This window comes from Azolla caroliniana, unplaced genomic scaffold (assembly GCF_043228905.1).
Source record: "Azolla caroliniana isolate FFs.n. ecotype wild unplaced genomic scaffold, voAzoCaro1.0.p SCAF_9, whole genome shotgun sequence".
Taxonomy (NCBI): Eukaryota; Viridiplantae; Streptophyta; class Polypodiopsida; order Salviniales; family Salviniaceae; genus Azolla; species Azolla caroliniana.
In genome coordinates, this window is record NW_028230444.1 from 1,473,088 (window position 1) to 1,492,644 (window position 19,557).

General features: G+C 36.7%; 3 protein-coding genes across 4 annotated transcripts; 2 read left to right on the top strand and 1 right to left on the bottom strand.

The window, feature by feature from the left end:
• The first annotated feature begins 1,372 nt into the window (after positions 1-1,372).
• On the top strand, positions 1,373-6,008 carry CPSF73-I (cleavage and polyadenylation specificity factor 73-I). Its single transcript, XM_087324646.1, has 5 exons — positions 1,373-1,578; positions 2,784-2,881; positions 3,454-3,499; positions 3,607-3,756; positions 3,994-6,008. The coding sequence occupies exons 1-5, from the start codon at positions 1,426-1,428 to the stop codon at positions 5,620-5,622; spliced, it is 2,076 nt and encodes a 691-aa protein (XP_087180772.1). The 5' UTR covers positions 1,373-1,425; the 3' UTR covers positions 5,623-6,008.
• Positions 6,009-7,253: 1,245 nt separating this feature from the next.
• Positions 7,254-11,052, top strand: LOC147859759 (pentatricopeptide repeat-containing protein At3g16610-like). The gene has a single exon (XM_087325063.1). It carries the CDS (start codon positions 7,667-7,669, stop codon positions 10,175-10,177), a length of 2,511 nt encoding a protein of 836 aa, XP_087181189.1. The 5' UTR covers positions 7,254-7,666; the 3' UTR covers positions 10,178-11,052.
• A 936-nt stretch (positions 11,053-11,988) lies between these two features.
• LOC147859760 (autophagy-like protein) lies at positions 11,989-19,076 on the bottom strand. 2 transcript variants are annotated; one of them, XM_087324199.1, is made up of 6 exons: positions 18,924-19,076; positions 16,059-17,025; positions 14,022-15,624; positions 13,692-13,915; positions 12,755-12,959; positions 11,989-12,571 (listed from the first exon to the last, which is right to left on the bottom strand). In XM_087324199.1, the coding sequence occupies exons 2-6, from the start codon at positions 16,985-16,987 to the stop codon at positions 12,182-12,184; spliced, it is 3,351 nt and encodes a 1,116-aa protein (XP_087180325.1). In that variant the 5' UTR covers positions 16,988-17,025; positions 18,924-19,076; the 3' UTR covers positions 11,989-12,181. The 2 variants fall into 2 exon arrangements, with proteins under 2 accessions (XP_087180325.1, XP_087180324.1); XM_087324198.1 differs by having other exon boundaries at positions 12,755-12,962.
• Positions 19,077-19,557: the final 481 nt, after the last annotated feature.

The window sequence follows — 19,557 nt, forward strand, 5'->3', positions numbered from 1 at the left end:
GACATAAGTCATAACATCATATTCATATAAGGAAGGGGAATTCAACACGTAGTAAAGATCAGAAGCTTTCTTGCGTCTTGGTAAGTAAGCCATATCAGTTTCAGACGAATTATTTGATTTCTAAGCGTTGAGACACTCTTGGCACTAACATAGTGATAAGTCAAACTAAAAAGTTAAAACAAAGATAATTGGAACAAGCAAAACCTAGAGTAACCATATCTTGATTAAGGGGATCAAAAGTTTAACATGGCTGCTCGATGCATCCAAGATTATTTGTTGAACAAACGCCTAATAAAGTCTTTCAAATCAAAATTGACTATGATAACTTCCTTTTAAGCTTTCCTCTAACTAGTCACCAACTTAATAAGAATCTAACTAAAGCAAACTACGCATCGAGGTGTCTGAAACTACATGCATTGTGGAACCTTCTAAAATGCTATGGAAATTAGTGGAAAGCTATAGAACATCATGGTGAACTATGGAAGTTTGTAGAAAGTTATGGAAGGTTATCAAACATTATGTATTAAAGTTATCGAAGTAGTAGATAGTCTTGCTACAAGTCTAGTGAGTCATGGGAATTATTGTGGAGCTTTAATAACATATGAGTTGTTGGGTGGGGATTAATCTCCAAGAGGTCAAATCCAGTTATAATACAATTCCTTTCCTTGTACCCTCATCTTGTCGCCTAGTGTAGCCCAAGGTTTGCATCTAGGTCCTATCCTTGCTTGGCCTAGTCTACCATTGTAACACAAGCATCCAATCCCATTCATGGATTTGCCAAAGCATTTTTGTCCAAGTGGCATTTATAGACGTGCCTATCTTGTAAATTTCTGTAGGCTCATTTAGCCTCATAAAATCCCCATTCGTTCATTTATCTTTCCCAATCAACCTCGAACCATTCTTGGCGTCAACTTCTTCCGAATAAAGAAGCTTCACAGTCTTAGGCCAGATACGACAGGGAGGAAGGCATTATTGTAAAACCAATAATGGTCATACATACATACGACACATTGCATAGGGTAAAGGGTAAGTACACGACATAGAGATCGTAGAAGTATATCAAACCTAAAGGAATCATACAACATTGGAGGCTCGTCATTGAGACGAGATCTAAAGCAAGGCACCTGGGAAGGACCGCAGGGTATCATACGATACGATCAACAAGACCCTAAAGATAAACCCTAAAGATAGACCCTGAGTTGAGAGGACAGACAACACACCAGATAGAGTAGAGAGACCGACAGAAACCCCTTTACAAAAGAATTGATGATGATATGAAGGCATGCATCATACATACATATATACATAATAGACCCCCTTCTTTCCCTCCCAAAACAAAAGTCTTTGTGTTTTTTTGTGTGTGAAAGAAACAGAGGCAGGCACACAGACACAGAAACAGAGTGACTCAAAGAGAGAGGGAGAGAAATGAGTACCATCACTGTCAACCCTAGTCAGCTGAAGAGGAAAGAGTCCATGACCACCACTTCTGGTGACAAGCTTGACATCACTCCTTTGGGTGCAGGGAATGAAGTGGGTCGTTCCTGTGTCTACATGACCTACAAAGGAAAAACTGTTCTGGTATGCCTATGTCTATATTTCATTTGATTTATCTTTTTATAACGTTCATTTCCCCCATTCCTTTCTTCCTTTCCCATTGTTCGGTTAGCTGTTTAAAGCATTATTTTGTGAAGAATTTATCTATCTCAACGTAGAATAAAACAACAAAATGATACCCTTGAGAGAGAGAGAGAGAGAGAGAGAGAGAGAGAGAGAGAGAGAGAGAGAGAGAGAACAGTCAAAGTAGTGAGGTTTGATCCCAAGTGTATGGCAATGGAAGACCGTGGCACCACTTTATGGCTCTTTGTTATGGACTTAAAAAAAAAAACTCTCTGCAGTTCACAGTTGTTAGTAGCTATTTTGATACAAATTGATTTATTTTGCATTATTTTCGGTAGTGATATTGTGCACTGTGACATGGTGCTTTGCACGTTTTGTAACCTCTGTAATGTATACAATATTATAGAATAGAGATTCACGAGCTTGCATTGCATGAATAGTCTAACACACTATGTAAACTAGATAGTTGTGCTGATTTCTACAGTAAGAGAGATTTTGCATCTTTCGAGAAAGACATGGAGAAAAGTATGCACACCCACGAATTATATTTGGCCTCTTATAAGAAAAACTCATCATATTCTAGCTCCACCTGATGAAAACAATGTGAGAAAGAGATAATAATGATGAATGCTTTTCTCCAGGGGTAAAAAACTCATCCAAACATGGTAAATTGTAAAGTTGCAATATTGCCTTTTCAACCCAGATTGCAAATGGGTTATTAAGAACTGAAAGTGAAAAAATTGATCTATACTATCTGTTTGCATGATGCTTACTATGTTGTTTCTGCAGAAGCACTTTTGTCTCTCTTTTGATAATGTATTTGACTCATCATGTTAATCTGAGCCTCTTATGTATAGAAACATTAAAATTTACAATGCTTGACATGATGATCTAAATCTATTTGTGTGTTGGATCCATCGAGGAGGACAAGATGCCCTAATGCTTGTAATTGGTGAATTCATATGAGTATATTATGGCTCACTAGAATAGAGCTTTTGTTTCGGAATTTGAAAATCAGACACAAAGTTATTTTACTTGTAGATGAGGGAATCAAGATAGAGATTGTGTCCAATTTAATTCCAATCTCCTTAAAAGTTGCTATTGTATTCTCCATCTGCTAAATTAAGAATTTCCAACTCTTTTTTTGGGTTTCCAATTTGGTCTAGTTTGATTGCGGGATTCATCCTGGATATTCAGGAATGGCTGCACTTCCTTACTTTGATGAAATTGATCCATCCACGATAGATGTGCTTCTGATTACACAGTAAGTTTTGTTTAATTTCCATATTTATTCTAAACCTTGAGATGTTTTTGATAAGAAATGCGGTTTCTGTTTAGTTTTAAATGTTTTTGTTCATTGAGATAGAACGCTTTTTCTGTTTCTTCTTTGGAATTATCTTCATATGTGTTTTTGTAGATTCTTCAATATCTTAAATGATTTGGAAAACGTAAAAAATCATAATTTAAATTTCTTAAATTCGTATAAGTAAATGAACTGTGCATTTATATACATATTTTTGACCTAGAAACCAATTACTTGTTTCGGCTATTTCTCGTGTTTCGAAACCATTCTCTCGACAGTGTTAGAATTGTAATAGATCATTAAATATTTGTTCAGTAGTTTGTAAGTGCTTAAAATTGATCTAGAATAATATGTGACAGCATTGCCAATCAGATTGTACTTTGTGTTGAATGTGTACATCTATCCATTATGAATACATGTACCATTGACATTTATCATTTATCATCTTTGTGCTATTATTTGACAAGGATCACAGTGTGTAATAACATTTCCTTGATCTCTATAAAGTAAACAGTTTTTTTCTCCAAATGCAGTTTTCACTTGGATCATTGTGCATCGCTTCCTTACTTCATTGAAAAGGTGATATTCATTATATTTGATTTCTTCCTTCCATATTTGGGACTGGTATGAATCATAGCCATGGATCATATCTGAGCTCTTACAACCTGTGTTATCTATCATGACAGACAACGTTCAAAGGGAGGGTGTTTATGACTCATGCTACAAAGGCTATATATAAGCTTTTGCTTTCAGATTATGTAAAGATCAGCAAAGTCTCAGTAGAAGACATGCTTTATGATGAACAAGATATATTGCGGACTATGGATAAGATCGAGGTGAGTCTAAACTCTCTGCTAACTCTCCGGAAGTGAGGAGGTCAATATGAACATGTTTTGATCTAGTTTTTCTGTAGACTTTCCCCTCAAATTGAGGGTTCTCACCAGTAGTAATATAATGTATTACAAGAAGATAAATAAGACTATCTTATGTGTACTTTTGAAACTCATAAATAGGCAAACTGTTAAATAAATCTTGTCTTTTGCTACATGGGGATATTTGTTTGGATTTTGCAGGTGATAGACTTTCACCAGACTGTAGAGGTAAATGGAATCAGGTTCTGGTGCTATACTGCTGGGCATGTATTAGGCGCGGCGATGTTTATGGTAGATATAGCTGGTGTTCGAGTTCTATATACAGGTGATTATTCCCGTGAAGAAGATCGTCATCTTAGAGCCGCAGAGATGCCAGAATTTTCACCTGACATTTGTATCATCGAATCAACATATGGTGTCCAAGTCCATCAGCCACGTGCAGTTCGTGAACGAAGGTTCACAGAAACAGTTCATCAAACAGTTGCACAAGGTGGGCGCGTTCTTATCCCTGCTTTTGCCCTTGGTAGAGCTCAAGAACTTCTTTTGATCCTTGACGAATACTGGAAATCCCATCCCGAGTTGCATAATATTCCCATCTATTATGCATCCCCCCTTGCCAAGAAGTGCATGTCAGTGTATCAAACTTACATCAATGCCATGAATGACCGAATCCGTATGCAATATGGGATTTCTAACCCATTCGATTTCACACATATACATCCTCTTAAAAACATTGATAGCTTTGATGATGTTGGTCCCTCTGTGGTTATGGCCAGTCCAGGAGGTCTTCAAAGTGGATTGTCTAGGCAGCTTTTTGACTTGTGGTGTCAAGATAAAAAAAATGCGTGTATAATACCTGGATATGTTGTTGAAGGCACACTGGCAAAGACAATATTAAACGAACCCAAGGAAGTGACCTTAATGAGTGGTCTTGTAGTTCCATTGAATATGAGTGTCACCTACATTTCCTTTTCAGCACATGCTGATTGCAATCAGACAAGTGCATTTTTGAATGAGCTAAGACCACCTAATATCATTCTGGTACATGGTGAAGCAAACGAGATGGGCCGTTTGAAAGCAAAGTTACAAACCCAATTTGCTGACCAGAATGTGAATGTGTTATCCCCTCGAAACTGCCAAACAGTGGAGATGTTTTTCAAAGGGGAAAAAACTGCAAAAGCGATTGGTCGTCTGGCCGAGAAGCTTCCAAACGAAGGCGACTCCGTTAGTGGTTTGCTAGTGAAGAAGGGATTCACTTACCAGCTCATTGCTCCAGAAGATCTCCATGTCTACACTCAGTTAACTACAGGTAGTGTAATGCAACGGCAATGGGTCCCATATAAAGGCGTCTTTCCAGTCCTGAAGTATAGGATGCAGCAAATGTATGAAAAGGTAGAGATGGTCTTAGATGCAGAAATCCCCTCTCTTAAAGTGCATGATAAGATAACCATATCTCAGGAAGGCTTGGATTGTGTGGTTCTACAGTGGGTTTCAGATCCTGTTAGTGATATGGTAGCTGATTCGGTTGTTGCTATGATACTGAAGCTGAACACCCAGCCTCCTAAATCAGAGCCCAATAATGGTTCTGAAGTGAAGGAATCCAGCCCCAATAAAAATGGTGTGAAGATCATTCATTCATTGTTAATGTCTTTGTTTGGGGATGTAGAATTGGATACCGATCAACAGAAATTAACTGTCACGGTTGATGGTGTAAAAGCTATGGTGGACTATGCGAAAAAAGACATTGAATGTGACAATGATAGCCTAAGAGAGCGGGTTAAGCTAGCTTTTGGAAGGATACAAAGTGCTTTAAATCCATTGGATTTGTAGTGAAAATATCCCTCTGAATTTCCGTTTAAAATCAAACACAGCGATGATAACGATAGAGAGCAGAGTGATTCAAAGTTCAAACTATAACTTCTGGAAGGATATACAACGTGCTTTATAAATCCAAGCAGATTTGAAGCGAAAAATGTATATGCCTATAAATGTTGAGGCACAAACTGGCCATCCTATTAATGTCTCTACAAATCTCTCTACGAAATGTCAGTTTCCACTCTTGCCTTTTGGTGATGACAGTGTTATGATGCACATGTCTTGTTATACCATAGTATATGTAGTCAGCTCCTTTTAATGTAAGACTTCTAGAGTTCTTGATTTGCATATTTAGCTTTTTCATGAACTTCAATATATCAAGAAATAGCCCTCTTTTCTTTCATTTTTTTGAAGTCATCTTAATTATTTTGTTCAATAAGTGTCTGCTACCATCAGAGAATCATAGTATTGCAATGGGTACACATTCTTTTAGGATTTTTTCCCCCTTATTATAGTAAATGAAAATATATGTTTGGTCATGAAAAGCTTGAGGAGGTTGATTGTGTGTTACTCAGATCTTGTTGATGGTGAGAGAAGTATTGTGAAACAGATGGATTTTTGTCCTGATTGATGCTTTCAATCCAGATTCCTATGTGTCAATGCAGTGGCAATTCCGATCATATTTGGTTTTTGTTTGTGGAGAACTAAATGTTTGTCTGAAGACTCCACTTGTGTGATTAAGAGTATATCTATATCATGTACTTGTTCATAATTGTAAGTTCCCATTGTTATAGAATAATTAAATATCTTGATTGTTTCTTGTTACAGTAAAAAAGACACTGCCTATAATGGTAACTGATTGTTGGAATTGTGTTTATTTTATGGTTGTTCAATGTAAAATGTATTGTTGTCTTATCTGTAATGTAAATCAAATTACTCTTAGAAATTAAGATCATGATTCTTGATTATGTTGCCTCTTTCTCAAAGCTCTAATTAATTGAGAGTTTGTGATTGATGAGCATGTCTATTATGAAAGAGAAGCTTGTCATTTAAAATTGAGGTATTGATGTAGACACATGTCGTGGATTTGAATTTCTATCATGGTGTAAGATTTGAAATCAGAAAACGTCTATCGAGTTATCTGTGGAGTAACACTACAAGAACCTAAGCATGATACCATTGGTGACACTACAAGAATCTATGCACAATACCTTTGTAATGCACTTTTATTGGTATGATGTATTATGTGACGCATCAATATGGATATACAGAGTGAATAACGGATGAGCATTGAACCCTATTATGGTGTAAGATTTGAAATTAGAATATGGCAATCAAGCTATATGTGGATTGACACTACAAGAAACATAGGAATCTTGTATTGCATTTTTCCTTTTATTCGAGGGGTATATTTTTGTACAAGGAAAAACTCAGAAATGCCCACGAGTTTTTATTTATTTTCGTTAAGTACCTATCATATTTTCTTGGATACACTTGAACAACTCCAAAAGTGAGACAAAGGGATGAGTTTGATAGGAACGTAGATTGGCTGGTCCCCCGAAGGACGGTAAGCAACTCAAAATACCTTGCCCCTGAACTATAAGCATCATTTGCTCTAGCAAGGATAATTGCTCAGGTGGGTAGTTGACATGACTACTAGATACAGGGATAAGCGAGGGCATTTTTGGAGAAAATAATGGAAAACTGGGGGGCATTCTTACATATTTTTCCTGTTTATAATACTTGGTAATGGTGTTTCTATAGATACCGGTGATGTTTCTTCAACTCTGCAAATTCAATGCACACCCAATAGCAAAAGCAGAAGTCCCATATAGCCAAACTGATGAGGAAAACATGACTACTGGAGGTAGGGATAAGCGAGGACATTTTTTGCAGAAATAATGGAAAACTCCGGGGCATTCTTACATATTTTTCCTGTTTATAATACTTGGTAATGGTGTTTCCATAGATACCGGTGGTGCTTCTTCAACTCTGCAAATTCCATGTACACCCAATAGCAAAAGCAAAAGACCCATATAGCCAAACTGATGAGGAATGCATGGTAACCGATCAATTCATCCGCTTGACCCTCCAAGCATGCTTAAAAAGCAAAGATTTGGGTCTTTGTCAGAATCTTCATTCTGTTCTTTTTGAAGTGGGTTTTCATTCAAATCCATATTTATTAGATCTTCTGATACTTTTGTATTCTGCTTGTGGTGCTCTGGAAGATGCAAATCATGTTTTTAGTATTGTCCCCAAACCTACCACAAATGCTTGTAATGCTATCATCAAAGCATATGCCAAGGTTGCGAAACATTGGATGGTTATTACAATGTTTAACCATATGCAAGTCAAAGGTTCAAATCCCAACAAATTCACGTTTCTTTGTGTGCTCAAAGCATGCAAAGACACGGTATCAGGTAGACTAATCCATCACTTGATTGTTAAAAATGGGTTGAATTTAGATTCTAGTATTGCAAATGCAATCATTAGTATGTATATTAGATGCGAGAGAGTAGAGGAGGCACAAAAAGTTTTTGATGTTCTTCAATTAAAGGATGTAACATCATGGTGCAATTTGATTAATGGGTACTCTGCGTATGGAAATTATATAGATGCACTCTTAGTGTTTGAAAAGATGCAACAAAATGAAGTAAACCCAAATGTATTAACCTTTTTGGGTGTTCTTAGAGCTTGTTCTAACGTGAGGAAAATAGTGTTGGGTAAGCAAATCCATGATCAAATAACGAGAAACTGTCTTGATGCAGACTTTTTCATTAGTAGTGCTTTGGTTAATGTTTATGCTAAATGTGGAGCTCTTCATGAAGCACATTCTTTGTTTACTAGGTTGCCGAAACAAAATCCTGTATCATGGGGTGTCATGATAACAGCATACGTTGATCATGATAAAGGTATGCTTTCACTTCAACTTTTCAAAGAAATGATCAAGCAAGGACTTGATCCAACTAGAGCTACTTTTCTAGCTGTTTTAAAGGTGTGTAGTAATCTGGGTAGTTGTGTAGAAGGCATGTTAACACATCATTATATCGTTAGCAATTGTTTAGAAGATGATATGATGGTGGCTAGCTCCATAATTGACATGTATGCTAAATGTTGCTGTTTGACGGATGCATGTAAAGTCTTCAAACATTTACGACATCTAGATGTAGTTTCATGGGGTGTAATGATAGATGGATATGCTGAAAACAATCAAGGTAACCTAGCCCTGATTCTTTTTGGAAATATGCTACAAATGGGAATCCTGTCTAACAAACCGATTTTTTTATCAAGTCTGAAGGCATGTGGTAGTGAACAAGCACTAAAATCAGGAAGAATCATACATGGGGATATCATAAGAAGTGCACTAGAATTGGATAGTACCATTAGCACAAGCCTTGTTGATATGTATGCAAAATGTGGGAGTCTGGAAGAAGCAAGAAGAAATTTTGATGCAATGCCCGAACGAACGGTTGTAACATGGAGTGCATTAATTTCAGGGTATGCTGAACATGATTGTGCTGAGTTGGCGTTAGAATTATTCAGGGAGATGAAGCTTAATGGCATCAATCCAGATAAGGTCACTTTTTCCTCTATCCTGAAGGCTTGTAGTTCATTAAACTTAATAGAACATGGCACACTGGTTCATGAGGAAATTAGGATAAATGGATTGCAAACAGATGTTATTGTTGGAACAGCACTTGTTGATATGTATAGTAAATGTGGGCAGGTAGAAGAGGCACGTAATGTTTTTGATGAAATGCCCATTCATAACACATTGTCATGGGGAGCAATGATCTCTGGCTATGCCCAACATGGTTATGGATTTTCAGCCCTTGAACTATTTCAAGAAATGCACGAGAAGGGTATCAAACCAAACAAAGTTACATTCTTATGCATCTTAAGAGCTTGCAGTAGCATAGGAATGGTTGTGCATGGGAGATGGATACATGCTCTAATCATTTGTAATGGCTGCGAATGTGTTGATGTGATAGCAAACACACTTGTCGATATGTATGCAAAATGTGGAAGTTTAATTGAATCCTGTAAGGTATTTTGTGCCATACAAAATCCTGATGTGGTGTCATGGGCAGCACTAATTACAGGATATGCACAACATGGCATATATAAATTGGCAATGGAATGTATTGAAGTCATGGATTGTCGAGGTGTAATGCCAAATGATGCAATTTTTGCTAGCTTACTTGCTGCATGTAGTCATTCTGGCGTGATTGGAGAAGGATGCCAATTCTTCCAGAACCTAAGAGAAGATCATTATATGGTGCCTGGCTTTGAGCAGTACAGTTGTATGATTGATCTCTTTGGTCGGGGAGGACATCTCAGTAAAGCGGAAGATGTATTTAGAACCATGCCATCCTTGCCAAATTTCATTGCCACGATTTCCTTTTTGACACATTGCCGAAATTTTAGCAACGTGATGGGCTTTGGAGAGTCCACTCTAAATTTTGATATTAATAACAATAATCAAGGATGTTTAATGCCGAACATAGTTAGTAATGTGGAGGTTCAAATGGATAACAAGAATTATGCTAAAACATTTGAGGTTCCATGAAAGGGAGTTTTGTACATCGATGGAAACCATGGCTACTCTTAGGATAGGCTTAGAAGGCAGTTTCCCATAGTTGTGCAAAAATGGTGGTGAAGATGAATAGTACTGGTGGATAGGCTATAAGTCACTAGTATCTAATTGCCTGAATGAATTACTCCCATGTCCATTAATTGGTCTATTGTGTGCAAACAATTCCAGTGACAATGTTCTTTATGCATCGATGAACATGTGACTAATCAATCAATATAAGTGTAGACAATGGGTTCTGCGACAAATTCTACTAACATCCAACATTGTAAACTGACCTTATAATTGGTATAAAGACATGATGTGCTGATTGTGATCAGCATCACTAAAGATACAAGATGTATGTTTAGGAAACTTGTGGATATAGTAGTCGGTCAATGTATCATGTTCTCACTTTACCCTGTAACACTACGTTAAATAAGATGAAAGTGTAATTTTGCCTTTGGGCACTATGAAAGGAGACCTAGATCCGGACCATTTGTTTTTGCATGTCAGTGATGAATGGATAATGTGGTGATTTGAAGTGTTTGTATATTGCATTCATTTCAAGGATGTGTGAATGCAATGTAGCTATATTTTACATGAAATCTAGTCAGTGCTTACACCTTGTTAGAATCCACTCAGTGCCTTCTTTGTTGCCTAAAGCGTAAATTCGCATGATAACCACCATTAAGGGATTTTGTTGACACCAAATAAAAGAAAGCGAACTATCAAGCCCAAGTGTATGTTATGGAATTACATTGTTCTAGTAAATTCTGTTGAAGCTATACCAAATACATTGCTCTGTGGACAACTTGGTGCAAAATGCTTGAAGCCAATCCCCCAAGAAATAACAAGTCAAAGCTTCTAAATGGCAGGAAAAGCTGGAATAAGTAAACATATGCACACAGAAGCATCACGCATTATTTCCAATGCCCAAAGACTATGAACCTATGAAGTCGGAGGAAAAGAGTTTGAAGATTGAAGATAGATATTCTGCGAGGAAAATATACACATTTCAAGACCATTTGTATAAATAAATCTGTGATGAAATTCCACACATTTAAAGATTAAATTAAATTCAGATGTGAAAAAAGTCTCACAGGATTGGCATGTGTTGAGCAATGTCGAGCTTTGGTTTATCACAGCTCAAATTTACCATAGTTGTGTAAGAATTTAGAAAACATTTATTACAAACACCAATATTGGATCGAGTAAAGACATCGTTATTAAGCATGATGGCATGGCATGCCTTCAACATTTTGCATCGATGGATGTTTTTGCAACTTGATTTAATAGTATCATATTATTTGCATTATGGATTCATCATTCACAAGAACATGATCCAGAATTTCTAAGAACGAAAGCAGGAATATGAAAGCATACATAAATACATGTTTAGCATGTTCAATAGATGTTCTCATTATACTGCATACTCCACGAGTGAATCAGATCTTCAGTACATCAATATGATGGCGCCACAGTAATCTGTAGGAATCATAGAGCAATAATAGGATATCCTGTTTTTAATACAGTTTGGAGTACCAACTAAAGTAACAATTACTCAAGAATTTAAAGGTATCCCATTGTGGAGAAGTGCAGAATTAGAAATATTTTAGCGTCTACAAAGAGGCCAATCTTGGCCGATTGGACACTTCGATGAGTCAATCTGTCATAAATATTACGAAGGGTTTTCATGCTTCAGAGAAAAATGCATCTATGTGCACTCACATACGAGAGAGAGAGAGAGAGAGAAGGAATGGGGAACCAAAAAGTTATAAGATATACAAATAGGATGAGAGACATGCTGATTAAGTTAGAGCTAATATTCAACGAGATTTGTACAACGAAACCAGGAGAACTTACTCCAAATTCTAGTCTCTTAGTCAACCTGTACAAGTTATATATATTACAAACTGCTTCCAATCCTCTGGTGCAGGTTACAAAAACCACATATATACATCCATCAGAAAACATTCTGTACAATTGCTTTATTAATTTTCAACCAGAATCAACACCTTGTAATGAACGGGAAGAAGGCATGCGATCTGGTAACATGGCCAGAGTAACAATATAATAGACTGTTCCAACTGGTAAACCATATGGATTAGCACTTGTTATTGTTACTGAGCTTGAGAGTTCAGGTGTACTACCAGTCATTACGGTTTTTGGGGGCATTCGAGCAATGTTTTTCTCAATATGAACTATTTGCCCAACTATGTAAGTCTGTCTTTGTGAGGAATCTTGACGAAAAAGATCCACTGATTCTTCCGATAGATAGTAATTTGGGCAACCTCTATTCATCGCTTCATAGTAACCATTACCATTCCTTGAAAATATTGCTAGTTCATGCACTTGGAAACGAGTGTAGCATATCTTTTCTTTATTAACCTACAGAACATTCAAAACTGCTCATGCAATTGGAACAGTGTAGCCCATTTTTTCTTTATTAATCTATATTGAGAATTACCTATCTTCGCTTACAAATTATTGATTACAGTGAACAAATATAATCTTACCTGCAAAATTATGTTTTGTATATAGGTTCTTTAAGAGCTCCAAATATCATCGTACCTGCTTGTCAAGATTGTGTTTTGCATATAGGTTCTTTAAGAGCTCCAGCTTAGATTCAAGTTCAGCGGCTAAGAGACTTTTACTTGTTTCAATCAAACTGCAACGTTCCATGAGGTCGGCTTGCTCTTTTGCAAGTAGGCCAACTTTATCAGCCAAGGCCTTAACACATTCACAGAAATCCGCCGCCCCTTCACTCTCTGCATCACTGCTGGATAATAACGATAACAATAAAGCAAAAGAATCAGAATCATTTGCAAAATCAGTATGGCTTGAAGAATACCCCAATATCAACCAGGGAAAAAATATAGGGGCTACTGAATTCCAGGTCAGTTTCTTCCAAGGATTTAGAAAACTTTTGGCTTTTATTATCAGAAGATTTCTATAGTTTTACAATAAATTTGACAATAAAATACACTCTAAAAATTAAATATTGTGAAGATTGGCCCAATGTCATATACATTTGAATTTTCATAACTTCAAATTTGTCAAACCATTTATATTTAGCAAAGCCCTTGAGGTCTCCTTTTTTATTTTTACCATGAGATTAATGCAGCAAAAAAGAACATGATCGTGCTAAATGCAAGCAGATAACACATAGCCAAAGATAGATACATATACACATATATGCGCATATATATAATATATATTATATAATATATAACATATACCTATAAGGATTCTCAAAGGGAAAACGATTTTGATCGAGTCTAGATGGTTAATTCATATAAGGTTGATACGTTTATCAATCTCATTAGAACCCACGGAGAATCAATCTCTTGCTTGGTCACCCCACATTGAATCTACAAGAACAAGATTTCTGATTGATGGATGTTCTTTCCAGCATGGGAGGCACAATTGGAAACTGCTTCTACATAGTTTAAGTAGTGGTATATATACATATACGTATGAAAAGGCAGCAGGTGGCAGCATATCTTACCTTTTTAAGCAGTTTGCAAGAGATCGTAAAGAGTCTGCCAGACCTAAGCCTCCAGATGAGGAAGTTGAAACACTTTGTCGCAATCTTTCCACAAAGCCACAGAGTTTCACACTTGACATCCGTAACGCATTATACTCAGCTGTCTTTCGATCAGCAGAACATTGTGTAATTCGAGTGTCCTCCCTAGCATTATGCAAGGCAGTCTCCAACTCTGCACAATTGAACTGTCCATGCAAGCACAAGAAGTAAGATTAGTGCAAATCTTCCCATAATATTAGCAAAGGAAGGAAATATTTATATTTTGTTAATTTTATTTGTTTGTATAGTTACTTGACATTCTTCAAGAAGGCCGTCCTTCTGTTGGATCTCTTTTCTCAACAAATCAATATCCCTATGGGCAGTTTCCAGCTTTTCTTCGAGTGCTGTACAGTATTTAGACTTCTCCAATAAAGCATTTTGTAAACTTACAAAGTCCCTATATTTTCCCTCCTTTCCATGTGTGCATGCCCTACAATCTCTATCAAAATGATCAATCCCTTTCTTTTCCATATCTGATTTGCGCTCTTTCGTCAAATCATGCTGAATCTCCTCTCTTTCATCTGACATTGCTGCATCACCACCAGATATAGGAGTAGAAAATTCGACCATGCTTTCATCCACACATTCTTCAAATTTTTCTGCCCTGTCATTTATAGACAACGACCGTCCAAAATCAATTAAACGAGAGTTGCAAGCTCCATCATGATCATCCATGATAGAGCCCAATGGGGTCGCTCCCATATTTGTGATTCTCACTTCTTCAGTGACATCTGAAGTCTCCGATTTTGAAGAGGTTTCTGTAACTACCAATTGTGCTGTGGAATGGTTCATAAAGTCATTCGAATTTAATCTACGCATTTGATCATGTTGATCAGCAAGCCTTTGTTCTAGCTCACGAATGCGTCTCTCATATGAGCTGCATTGCTGTTGCCTTTCAGTCAGTATAGTTTGAAGATGCTTTGCATAATCATCCTTTAAGGCAAGAGCTTCTAAAGTTTTCCTAGTAACATGGTTGCCCGCACTGGGATCATTGGTTTCACTTACAGGAAGAATGTCAATGCACTGATCATAACTGCATAAAACAGCAATCCTTGAGGCTAGTTCTGCTTTCAACCATGCATTCTCAACCTCCATCTTGCTAGTACCAGAAATTTCATCATTCATTCCATCTTCAATTATTTGATCAGTTATCGTTGATGAGCTATCATCGATCTGTTCACTTTTTGAGCGGGCAGTCTTTAAATGAGGCCCAAATAACAACTCGGGGGCAAACTTCTCTAGATCAACCATGTCAATATCACATAAGTCAGTGTCATAGGGTTCAATATTCACAACACATTGGCTAGGGATACCAAGTAAGCCCAGAGAAGCAATAACCTCCCTTGGAATAAAACCACCATGAACACGGAGAAACTCCTCTCTTCGTGCTAGTTCTGCTTCTCTAGTTTTTGCCATTCTTTCAGCTAACTGCCCAGCTTGACCCATGTAAAGTTTCATACTTGCTTTCCTCCTAACAATTTCAGCAAGACAAGCCCTATATGAAGGACCTATTCTTCTAACAACCTTCAGTTCTCCAAATATCTCATCTTGATGAGCCATTGCCTCTTTGAAAGCTGCTATTTGGTTGCGCACATCACGAATCCTTGATTGAAGTGTGGCAACCTTTTGCGTAGATGTGTGCACGCAAGCACTCATTTCACGCTTACTGATCTTGAAACTTTCCAGAAGTTTCACTATTCTTTGGTAGCAAACTTCCATCTTTGGAAGATGGTTGTTTACATGAACATGATACATTGGACCTAAGGCAGAGACAGCATCATGGGGTCGCACTGAAATTGAGATATTGCTGCTTAGACATTCATCAACCAGTTTCCTTACAGTATTCACATCCTTACTGGAGAGAAAATCATAAATACATCATGATGTCAGACTCATTAAACACTTAGCATGAACCCAGAAAACAAAACAAATAAGTCATCACCGTCCATTCACATAGGCAACATTACAAAACATTATTGCCTGAGCACAAGCACTTAATTTCAGCGATACAAGCTTAAAAAATGACTCACTATTTCTTGCAGCTAGTTTTAGGTTCACTAAGATGTCTAGGCAATAAGATTAACATTTTTTCAGTTTGTAACTTGCTTTGACTAGAATAGATTAGCAATTGTAATCCATGATGATGTCTTATAGGCCATTATCATCTTTTAGAAACATTGATATGCCTTTGTTTTTCTGCTTCCTTTTGCTTGAGCTGCTAGCAAGAGCCCAGAAATGCAAATTTCCTATAAGAGATTCCAAATCAAACATACAAAAAAGATGATGTACCTGAGTGACTGCATAATACTCTTCTCTTCTTCCACAATGAAGGCATGCTCTGTAATTGATCTCTCTAGCTTCTGGGTATCCACTGAAGGTACATTTTGAAATAAGACTTGAACATTACGTTGCAGATCCAAAAACACACTCCTCAACTGTGTCACCTTCCCTGTGAATTGTTTATAAGAATTTGCACAAACATCGACTCGCTTTTGCAAACTCATACCATCTATACAATCTGCAAGGGTTACTCGTGAATCGGACACAAGGCATGGGTGCAGTTTGCATCTCTTCAGATGCTCTAAATCCCTATTGAAGTTCGTTAAAATATCTGCGTGCTCTTTTTGTTGTCGAGAAAAATGCTTCATAAACTCAGAGTAACTATGAGCTATAATTTTGTAATAATAATCCATATTACTTTTGGCTGTAGATATTGCCATGTTCTGGACTTGTTGCTCATGTAGAAGTTGTCGGCACATTTCAAATCTATCGTGAGTTGCGGTAAATATTGCATTCCCTTTCTGGAAGTGGAATCGAAACTGTCTTTCATAAGAAGGCAATGCCTTAAGAGCCGGATCAGAAGTATTTTCTAAGGGATGCCCAGTTAATGTCACTGTAGGAGGGGAAGGAATAACAAGCTCCCGTACTTGGATATTTTCTTCTACTGGAGGTAATGCATCAGCCAATAGACGTGATCGATTGAATAAGAAAATATGCCTACCTTCAGCAGGCAAATTGTATGATGAAAGCGAGCGTTGAGGTTCTAACCGGGTGTCGTCACAGAGAAGTAGTTGATCATTTTGTGCAACATTTATAAGGGGTGCCAAGCAATCTTGTAACACTTGAACAGACATAGAAGTAGGGCAATCCAAGTCAATGGAACGCCCATTCTCAGCTACATATATAGTAAGTTTGACATTCTCACTACTTTTCTCCATTCACAAACCTGTGTCCTCAGTACGTCTCCCTCAGATCTCTGCAAATAGAAAAAAATGGGGCACATTTGCTCATTACAATCTACAAAAATGGGAAACAAGACAGTAAGGATGGGTGGTCCTATAATAAAGAGTACCATAGGCACGTGGATGTAAAGGTTATCATTAAGAAATATTACATGAACTCGTAGATTCACACGTGAGAGTAATGATTATTAGTACTTGTATATGATACCTCACCAATCATATGCCAATCACACAAATTTCAACCTTGTTTTGTACACCATTATATAGTTGTCTGCTCTTTAAGAATGCATCCTAAAGTTGGGTGGTGTCTTTGCAATCCATAAGCAATATCATTATTAAGCTTAATATGATAATTAGAGCATTGGAGATGAATAACCAACACCACAAATGTACAACTTCCAAAAATACAATGATTTATCTAGAATATTACCTTTGGGAGGTATCAAAGATATGCTGTGAGAATATAACATTAGTGACTACGAGAAGAAAATATATGATCAATGTTCTTAATAAGTTATTGGTTATTAATGAGCAGTCTACCAAGGCTTCCATTCTGGAACAGTTTTCATGGCTCAGAAATCAAAATGAATTTTCTAACCATGACAAATCATGGATATGAGAAGGATACCTTAGAAAAGGGAATTAGGCAAAGGTACCCATCTCATATCCATAATTTGGTATGGTTAGAATTTTCATCTTGATTTGGATAACCATGATAACCATTACGAACAAAAGTCTTCAGTACCAAACTGTTACATAAGGAATATACGCATACAAAATTCCATACAAACAAAGATAAAGAAACCTGTTGTTTAACAATCATAGTAATCTAATTTAACCGCAGTGCTCCTTATAACATGTTTAAGCATTACATCAATTGTTCATATAGCTCAAGAAATTACTGGAAAACTTCAGTTGCATTCATGTCATGCTCAAACATTTCTTGACATGTTCATATAACTCGGTTTCTATTTGCTCGTACATTTTTTTATGTATTTATATTTGTCATCAAATTGCGTTGACATTTTATTGTATGTGTATATCACAAACCACAGCTCTTTTTGGCATTCATACATATGCTTGTGTGACCATTTTTGTAAATAAGAATCTAATCCTTTTGTGCCTTCATAGTTTTTTTATGTGTGTATAAAAGACTCACACAAGGGGTAAGAAAAACAGGTTAGTTAAGTCATAATTGATGTATCATTGGGTGAGCCTAAGAGACTCCTTTCTCTATCTTTTCACGTGAGTCTTTTGACATACATATAGGAAACATGTTTGAACAAAAAAATAGATGTCCAACACATAAGTTGTGCATATATACAAATTGCACAAATTAAAATAAGAGCATTTTAATAACTCTTTAGATAATAGAATGCTTATAATCCCCTTTTGAACACGAAATTCGTCTATAGAAATGTGAAACAAAACATACAGACACAAGAAAATGTGCAAATTAAGAAAAAAACAAGCTATTCAAAAGGAAAATCAAGAGATCCATGAAACATGATATGAATGTAAATAATACACAAAACAAGAATAAAGGTGAAAGTTTGTCTGAATATCATCCATCATTCTGTTTCTCTATTCTTTATAAACATCGTTCTCAAGTATTTATACGAAAAAACTCCAGAGATAATACAAATAAACACAGAGATCATTGGGGTAAAGAAATTTTCCACATCTGAGAGAGAGAGAGAGAAAAAAAAATAGAAAAATAACAAAAACTCAGAAATAGAGACTTGTAAACAGAAAGGATTCAACATAACAGTAAAAACAGAGAAAAATTATCGGTGGAAAGAAAAATAGAACCTGCAGTTTAAATAAACAGAAAGTTATACAGGGACAGAATTTAACGTAACAGCGAAGAACGGACATGGAGAGAGGGGAGAGACAGAGACAGAGAATTAACCTGTAACATTCGCCTTGGAAGATGACAGATCTGCGTGTTGCGAAGTCGAACAGAGATTGATGCAGAGATCGTGCAGAAGAGGAAGAAGAAAATCGAATGTAAGGAAGAGAAGGAAAAGCCATATTATATAAATATCCACATAGTTCTATTTATTTGTTTATTTGTTTATTTATTTATTTGTGTGTAAAAAATCATCCTATCCAAAACAAAAACGCAATCACTTTGCTTTTTTTTATGATGATTTATTTCTTCTTCTTCTTCTTCTTCTTCTCTATATGTGTGTGTGTGTGTGTGTGTTTCTGAGTTCACTAGTTTTCTGCCTTGCAAGTAAATCCATGAGAACTTAATCATATCTCGTTCCTTGGGAAATTTACACGAAATCACACCACTTTCCTACTTTACTGTGGAACCTCTCTCTCTCTCTCCAAAGGTAGAAGAAGCGTTCCGTCAATATTTGGTAAGCCGACATAACATATGTTTGGGGAGTTTTATGAACTCTTGAAGGGGGGGGGGAGTAGTATCTCTATCTGGAAACAATAGCGGGAGATTTCAAACAAATCCCCCTTTCTTGCTCGCATGAGCTTGAAAGTCCCCTCTTTAATTTGAGATTAGCTTCGAGGAAACTACTAAAAAA

Excerpts from the sequence above, each read along its gene's own strand:
- CPSF73-I (XM_087324646.1), top strand. The coding sequence starts at position 1,426 with ATGAGTACCATCACTGTCAACCCTAGTCAGCTGAAGAGGAAAGAGTCC. Across the intron at positions 1,579-2,783 it reads ACAAAGGAAAAACTGTTCTG|TTTGATTGCGGGATTCATCC; the intron begins GTATGCCTATGT and ends AATTTGGTCTAG. Across the intron at positions 2,882-3,453 it reads GATGTGCTTCTGATTACACA|TTTTCACTTGGATCATTGTG; the intron begins GTAAGTTTTGTT and ends CTCCAAATGCAG.
- LOC147859759 (XM_087325063.1), top strand. The coding sequence starts at position 7,667 with ATGGTAACCGATCAATTCATCCGCTTGACCCTCCAAGCATGCTTAAAA.
- LOC147859760 (XM_087324198.1), bottom strand. The coding sequence starts at position 16,987 with ATGGAGAAAAGTAGTGAGAATGTCAAACTTACTATATATGTAGCTGAG. Across the intron at positions 15,625-16,058 it reads AGTATTATGCAGTCACTCAG|TAAGGATGTGAATACTGTAA; the intron begins GTACATCATCTT and ends TTTTCTCTCCAG. Across the intron at positions 12,963-13,691 it reads CTTGCAAACTGCTTAAAAAG|CAGTGATGCAGAGAGTGAAG; the intron begins GTAAGATATGCT and ends GTTATTATCCAG.